Here is an 8,016-nt window from a genome sequence, read left to right as displayed (position 1 = left end):
TTGTGTGTGCTGCTGTCTCTCTGGGCTGTCCCCCCAGCAGCAGCGTGGGGCTGGAAATAGCCTGACCTCCCAACGTGCCCTGTACCCCAGGCCGGGTGCCTGGCTGCAGGAGGAGATCCCGGGCATGATGCCCAATTCCCAGGGCACGCTCCGCTGAGCTGGGGCCATGCTGCTGCCTTTGCCAGGCTGGAAGCGGGTTTGGCTGGATGGCTCAAGGCTGGCAGCCCTGATGGCTGCTTTTAATTGCCTGTGGCTTTTCCAGGAGCCATTTTAATAGTGCTTGGAGCCCTTTGAGAGGGACACCCTTTGGGCAGCAGGGGGGAAGGAGTGGTGGGAGGAGGAATGTGGCACCTTTGAGGTAGTCAAGAGGCTACTGCAACATGTGACTTGGAACCAGGCCCGTGGTAATCTGTGTGGGCCACAGTGATGCTGAACAAGAGTCCCGTGTGGCCCTGACCTTTGGTAAGGTCAGGGGGGCAGTGGTGATGTCCAGTGAGCTCTGACTGTGGCTGCACCATGGTCCCCCCTGCTCCTCTGCCCCTGTGCAGAGACTATCCCATTGCCGGGGGCTGCAGTGACGCCACATTGGAACACTGCTGCCCCAGGCAGTGCTGGGGGCTCTCCCATGGGTGCAGCCTGCAGACTTGGGGTGTCACCGAGGCACGGGCAACCCCTGCACTTCTCCCTCCCTCGGGGCCAGCCTGGTCCCCAGCAGCGCCGGGGCAGCAGGAGGGGCTGGCGGTACCCAGGAATGCTCTGGGCTCCTCTTGTTGCCGTGGCAACAGCTGCGGCGAGACTGGGGGCGGGGGTCTGCATGTGATGTAAGTGCCGTGTGTCCTCCTGGCCCCCCCTGTGACTCTGGATTAGCACCCCCGGGTCCCTCCCTCTCCGGTTCCCCTGATTGCCCTCAGTCCCCTCCCCCTGGCTGAACGGAGTCGGGGGCGGTGCCGGGATTGCCCACACGAACACGGGTGGGGCAAGGGACTGCGTATGCACAGCACATACGTGCACATACATGCACATGCTCACACTGCTCCCAGGGATACCCAGGCCTCGCTGACTGATGAGGATGAACCTCCCCACTGTGGGAGAGCCCATAGGAACTGGGGCTCAAGGTGGCAGCTGATATGCTGGATGGGAGCTGGATGCTGGCCATTGGGAATCCCACATCTCCCTGGGGACCTCACATAGCCTTGGGAACCCCAAATTCCCCTGGAAGGAGTGAGGCAGCACAGAAGGAGCCAGAGCCGTGGGGAGCAGACCAACACACTTTATTCCATAATCACAACAGTCAGGATCATTGTTAGCCGAGGTTCTGCAGAGCAAGGGCCAGCCGTGTCACACTCCAAGACAGGCCCAGATGGGGTCATCACTGCCCCTCGGCTAAAATCCTGTTTCTCCAAGATAACAGACACAGGGACCCTTCACTAACACAACACTACAAAGGTGACCCCGAGCGCTGGCGCCCGTCCGCAGGCTGCGCCGGGGTCCCGCCAGCTCCGGGGACCCCCGGCCCACTCGGCCGCCGCCAGGGCAGCTGCTTCCTGAGAGAGGTTTGGTTTATTTTTATTATTTATTATTACTATTATTATTATTATTCGCTTTGTCTGGAGTGATGACGGGATGTCGCACGCGCACGCACACACGCTCGCACACGCATGCCAGCCAGCACCGGGCAGCGGGGGCGCAGCGGGAGGGGGCCGCACGCTGGGAGGGGTCTCTAAGCACTACAACCACACGGCACAGAAAATCCACCACTGTCCACGACGGTTCTCCCTGACAAACACACCCGGCGAGACTCGAGGAGGGGGACAGGGGTGAGGACGGGGACAAAGCGGATGATGTTGTGCTTGCAGCCAGGGCAGGAGACCCCAGCGCTGGCTCCGGTTCTGGCACTGACCCAGAACCTGCTCCTGAGGAAATATTTTGCCTGACAGTCTGTGGAAGAATCACCCTGGCTCAAGGGTGATGCACAGCACGTAGGGGACCACTGGGACCCCCTAGGAACAGAAGCTGAGCCCTGAGCTGCAGGGTCAGCAAAGCACACATGTGATGCGAGACCCCCAGTGTGGCCTCAGGCCTTGCTGGTACCTGGGGGCTTTGGCTTCCCCATGGACAGGGATGGAGGGCAGGTGACTGTCAGCCTCAGCGCCCTCCCTGAGAACCCCTGGCCACAGCATGGGGTGACCGTGCACCCCAAGAAGGCACCGAGGTGCTGGGTGAGATCCGTGTGTGTCAGAGAGCTCTGGGGCCGCTGGACCCCACGGGAACCCCAAACCCGGCTCACACATGGGAGGGGGCTTCAGATGCTCCTGGCGCGGGGCTGCCCAGGGGGTGGGAAGGCAAAGTCCCCCCGAGGCGGCGGTGAGGTGGGAGCAGGCTGCCAGAATCACGGCTGTCCCGGCGCTTATTTGGCTTTTCCACCTTTGGGGGCGGGACTGGATTCGGTGGGGGACGGCCGGGGAGGGAGGGGACGCAGAGAAGAGGACGCGCTCTATCCAGGGAACACGTGTCTGATGCGTGATGCCCGCCTGGCTCCGCAGGCTGGCACCCGCACGGGGGTACCGAAACACCGTGGCTAATGCCAACACACACGCACAGCTACCGCTACACACCGACACATCTACACTGCTGATGGTTGACCATCGCGGGGGGCCTCGAGGGGCCCCCAGGGACTGGGCTGGGGGACATCAAGCATCCCTGCAAAGGGCCCGGGGACACACCCCTCCCTGTGCTGCAGTGCCTATCCCCACGGCTGAGCCAGGGCCACCAGCAGCTACAGCAGCAGGGCCAGGCACCTAATCCGAGGCACCTTAGGAGACCGGAGGGGAATGTCCTTTCCCTGGTCACAGCTCAATCCAGCCTGACAGCAAGGGGCAGGCACGGGGCAGCCTGTGACTGGGGGAACCGGCAGCCCCAAAACAGGGAGGCAGAGCCCCAAGCAACGGGTGCTCTGCTGCCGCCAGCACCCCACTGGTAGGGAAGGGTCCGAGGGGCCCCCACAAACCCAGAACCCCTGGAGAATCGAGGTCATGGGGGCTGCTTCAAGCAGCGGTTGCTGCCAAACCCAGTACAGCTCTTGCAGTCGCTGCCAGCGTCAGCCATGACCACGTTCCTAGGGATGTGTGGGATCCCCACCCAGCACAGCTGTACCAGAGCGCAGCCCCTGCCCCCCCAACCACAGCCTGCGGCAGCTGCCGAGCCAGCACTGCAGCCACGTGCTCCCGGCAGTGGGAGGAGGCGGCTGTCGCAGGAAGGAGCCATTAGTAAAAGCAAAGAAAATCCCAGCTGGAGGAGCCGCTGCAGCAGCATCTTCCCTGCCAGCATTTTCCTGCTCTTGGCGCAGCCAGCAGCGGAGCCCAGCGTGGTGCTGTGCGGAGGAGCCCTGCGCCAGAGCATCACCCACACCCCACACGCCCACCAGCACTGGCTGCAACTGCTCTTGGACCAGTTTGGGCTGTTGCTTAAGGCAGATTTCCCACAGCTGCCCTTCCCTGCCACCCTGCCCTTCCATGCTGCTCCCTGCCATCCCGGCAGCACCACACGCCACAGCTGGCACAGTGACTTGGCCGGCTCCACTGGCCAAGGTCAGCCAGCCCATAGCAGGTCCCACACGGGCACAAGGCTCCAAGGTTAAAATGAGGGCTGGTTGCTTAGTGAAGGGCTGGTCCCCATACAATTTTGGGGTGACTCCGGACACGGGCTCCCTCCGTGGCACAGCTTTCCGCGCACAACTGCCTGGCGAGAGAAACAAAACAGCCTCCCGCGCCCACGTGCTCGTGACGTGTGTGCAACTTCACTCTTCCCAAAGCGAGTGGCGGGGAGCACACGCCACAGGATAGGAGACACTGCTGTGGGACACTGAACCCCCAAGCCAGGGACCCCTCACAGAACAGGGAGTTGGGAAGGGACAGTTTGGCATGGCTCGGCATCCCTCCCCAAGGGCTGCAAAGAGGAAGAGGAGAAAATTGAAGCCATGCGTTAAATGCAGTCAAAAACCAAACGGAATCAGCCATTCTCCAAGGGATGGGGAAGGTGGGGTGAGCACCAAGAGCTGGGGTGGCGTGGATGCTCCTGCTTCCTGGAGAGCGGGAGGGCACACGGTGCTGGCAGAGATGGGAGCGGCCGGGAGCAGCCATGGCTGTCAGCTCCGGGGCCGTGGGGGAAAGCGGCCGGGTGTGACAATGAAAACCCGATGAGATGCATTTCACGGACAAATAACCGCGGCGGGCGGTCATGCGTCCTGCGGGCACGAGGCGAGAGTCGGACAGACAGACGGATGGAGAATGGGTGTGTGCCAGGGGGTGGGGGGAGCAGGGGCTCTGCCTTCCAGCAGCTTCAAGGCAAAAAACCTGATTCCTGCATGTAAACAGCTGGTTTCGGTTTGTTTGTTTGTTTTGTTTTTTCCTGGGTTGTTTTTTGATATGACCTGATTGCGGATGAAAATAAAAATGAGCGTTACCTGCAGAGCGTGGGACTCAGTAGGTAAAGACCAAGTCCGAGATGCTGGACATGAGCCAGTCCCCTGCTATCATCTCCGTCACCTCGGGCGTGCAATAGTCCGGGAACTCGAAGTGCGAGGAGCCTCCCCGCGGGTAGAGGTCATGGTCCTTGTCGAAGACGGACCAGTCCAGGGCACCACAGGTGGAACTGGCAGGCGCCCGCCCGGGCATAATCCCCAGCAGCTCTTCCTCCAGCTCTTCGTCGGAGGAGCTGAAGGAAGAGGGAGGGGACCCAGCCGACATGGGAGAGGGGGACCCGCTCTCTGGAGACCTCCCCGGCTCCGGGCAGGGTGTGGTAGGGCTCAGGGGTGCAGGGGGCTCCTGGGGGCTGTTCTCCCCGTCGGGTGCCGGGTGCCAGGCGGCCGTGCCAGGCACCACAGGGCTGTCCTCAGCGGGCACCTCTGCTGCGGGCTCCTGCGGGGTGTCGGGGCCGGTGGGCAGCTTGGCGGGCTGCCTGCGGCTGGCAGACACACGGCCCAACACGGAGGGCTTGATCTTCACTGGGAGCCGCGGGCGGGCTGCTCCGGTGCCCACCTTGCCCTTTTTTCCGAGGCCGGTACTTGTAGTCGGGGTAGTCAGCCATGTGCTTGAGGCGCAGGCGCTCGGCCTCTCTGACAAAGGGGATCTTCTCGGAGTCGTGGAGGAGCTGCCAGCGCCGGCCCAGGCGCTTGGAGATCTCGGCGTTGTGCATGTCGGGCCACTGGTCCATGATCTTGCGGCGCTCATGCTGGGACCACACCATGAAGGCGTTCATGGGCCGCTTGATGTGCCCGCTCGGCGTCTTGCACCAGGCGGGCTCGGTGTCACGGGCGGGCAGCGGGGCGCAGGGCTCCCGCCGAGCCTCCGCGCCCCGGCCCCGCGGGCCGCGCTGCACCATCCCGGAGCCGCGTACCCCGCCGCCGCCTCCGCCTCTTCCTCCTCCCCTCCCGCCGCCGCCTCCCTGCCCGCCGCCGCCTCCCCGCCCGCCGCTACGCGCCGCGCCGCGCCGCCCCCATTGTGCGGAGCCGGCGGCGGCGGGGCGGGGCGCAGGCGGCCGCGACGGGGCCCGGGGGCGCACGGCGGGGCCGGCTCCGCCGGGGCGGCGGCCGCGGAAATGCTCCGGAAGGGCTCCGGGATGTCCCGGTGGTCTCCGGCTCGGAGATGCTCTGCAGCGGTGCTGTCCCGGAATGCTCTGCACCGGTCCGAAGATGCTCCGGAATGCTCTGTAGCACCTCGAGGTTGCTTGGTACCAGTCTGAGGATGCTTCGGGATGCTCTGTACGGTCTCAGGGATGCTCCGCACCAGCCCAGGGCTGTTCGGCGGCGTCTCGAGGATGTTGCGGGATGCTCTGTACCGGCTGGGGGATGCTCCGCACTGCCTAGGGATGCTGCACGCCGTGAGGGCTCCGCCCCGGGGTTGCTCCGCTCCCCGCCGCCCCGGTGATGCCTCCCCGGTTAAGTCGGCAGATGCTGCTGTCGGAAATGGTGTAGGGCGGTTGCGGCGGGTCCGAGTGCGGGTCGGGGGTGCGCGGGGGCGGTGCGGGCAGCCCGGGAGCCGCACGCCCCCCGGTGCCGCTCTTATAGCCACGGCCGCCCCGCCCCCGCCGCCCCCGGTAAACACCGCCGCGCCGGGTCTGTCAATGGGGGACCCCGCCCCCCCGCCGCCCATTGGCCGCGGAGCGGGGGGGCCGATCCCGCTCAGCCAATGGGCGCCCGTCGAGAGGGGTTGCTGGAGAGAATGGCAGCGCGGCACTCCCCGGTACCCCCGGTACCGCCCGGCTACCCGGCACGCCCCGGTACCCCGGTACTCCCCGGCGCTCCCGGTACCCCCCGCTAGACACGGCACGCACCGCTACCCCCCGGTCACCCGGTACGCCGATGCCCCCGATACTACCCCCACGGCAGCCTCCGATACCGCCACCCGGGCAGCACAGAACCGCCGGTGACTCTCGGTACCTTCAGACAAGCATCCCGGTACGCCGGCACTCTCTGTGCTCTCAGGCACCCACCCGTGGATGCTCCAACTCCTACTAGTAACCCGCTGCTCCCCAGGTCTAGGCACCCCGATGTCCCCGGTGACCCTGACATCCACACCCTCGAGAGCACCCCCACCCCTCGCGGATCGTCGGGGGCCTGTGCAGGGGTCTGACCGGTCGGAACACTGAGTATCACCCCGGAATGCTGCGCTTGAACCCTCTCCTGCTGGCCCACCGGGCTCCCGGAACACCCATTGCGCCCGGTCATCCGGGCAAAGCCCCGGCCCGGAACAGTCCCCGGGCCGCTCACTAGGGCTTGCACCACTCGGCGTCACGCGTTGTGGGAACACCGACGCCTCCGTGGACACGTCTCCGCCAGCCATTCCAGTTGTCTCCCAGCGGGTCGGCCCCCGGCGGGGACGGGAGTGCCGGGCGGGGAACGCGCAGCCCACGAGGCGAACACGCGGCTCCCCGGTGCCACGAGTGGGGCCACGCCCCTCCCGGTAAGGCCCCGCCCCCTCCGCTGGGCGGCACCAATGGGGCGGCGGCGGCGGAGCTGTTGCCCCGGAGACCGCGGGCTGCCCGCCGGGGGCCGCGCCCATTGGTTGTCGCCGCGGCGCGCGGGCCCGCCGGGGGCCGCGCCCATTGGCTGCGCCGCCGCCGCCAGTTGCTGTGGTGACAGGGGACCGACCCGAGCGGGCACCGCGACCGACCGGGCACCACGGGCTGAGCCGTCCGGGGGTCTGAGCACGAGCTGTGCCTTGTCCCGACCCTAGCGGCTGGCCCCACAATGCGGCCGGGACACCGGCGGCCCTCCCGCAGCCCCGGCGCTGTCCACGCCGTCCCGGAGCCGCGATGCGCGGGGAACACCACATGGTCCTGCACCTCGGCTTTGTGCCGGGCCTGCGGGCGGCGCCTGCCCGAGCCGTTCCCGCTCGGTATAGCCGGAGGTCATGCCCGGCACCGGTCACCCGTATGGCCCTGGCAAGGAGCACCTGCTCGGTCGATCCCACTCAGCTCCGGTGTTCGCTGCCACCCCGCCGGCAGGACCGGCTGGGTGCCCATTAGCACCGAACGCCCGTGGCGTCGAGCAGCTCTGCGGGGCGGGAGGCGGCTGCTCATCCCCGTTAGTCCCGTGCACCGGGCCCGCCTCTCTCCGGGCTCCCAGGGACGGCCCGTTCTTCTGCTCTCTCCCGGCCCCGGCCACCCCACAAGCAGCCCGGGGCCAGTCCCGCCGGGCTGCTGAGGCTGCCACAGCTGCTTCCAGCCCCGGACACTCAGACCGTGCCCGGTGGATCCCGTCCCGGTGACCGTGTCCCGGTGCGGTGCCGGGGCGGAGCCGGCAGGGGGCGTCCCTTCCGCCCGTTCCCGGGAGCGTGGGCCCCGCCCGGTCCCCGAGCCCATCCGCCGTGACCGTGGGGAGCGGCTCGGGTCACGGGGGACACCAGGCAACCTCAGAGGTCTTAGCGAAGAGGGGTTCCCAGGGGGTGATGGGGCCCGGGGGTCCCCGGAAGGCAGGGGATGGTGAGCATCAGTGGGATGTAGGGGTGTCCCAGGAGG

At 66.6% G+C, this 8,016-nt stretch overlaps 1 protein-coding gene across 1 annotated transcript; it reads right to left on the bottom strand.

The window, feature by feature from the left end:
* Positions 1 to 1,255: 1,255 nt before the first annotated feature.
* SOX12 (SRY-box transcription factor 12) lies at positions 1,256 to 6,223 on the bottom strand. The gene is given in 2 exon segments (XM_079322048.1): positions 1,256 to 5,048; positions 5,050 to 6,223. Coding segments are annotated over 2 exon segments (900 nt in total). The 5' UTR covers positions 5,380 to 6,223; the 3' UTR covers positions 1,256 to 4,478.
* Between the last annotated feature and the right edge of the window lie 1,793 nt (positions 6,224 to 8,016).

This window comes from Erithacus rubecula (genome assembly GCF_903797595.1).
Source record: "Erithacus rubecula genome assembly, chromosome: 18".
Taxonomy (NCBI): domain Eukaryota; kingdom Metazoa; phylum Chordata; class Aves; order Passeriformes; family Muscicapidae; genus Erithacus; species Erithacus rubecula.
The sequence above is the reverse complement of the archived record's forward strand: the minus strand, read 5'-3'. Positions and strand labels throughout refer to the sequence as shown.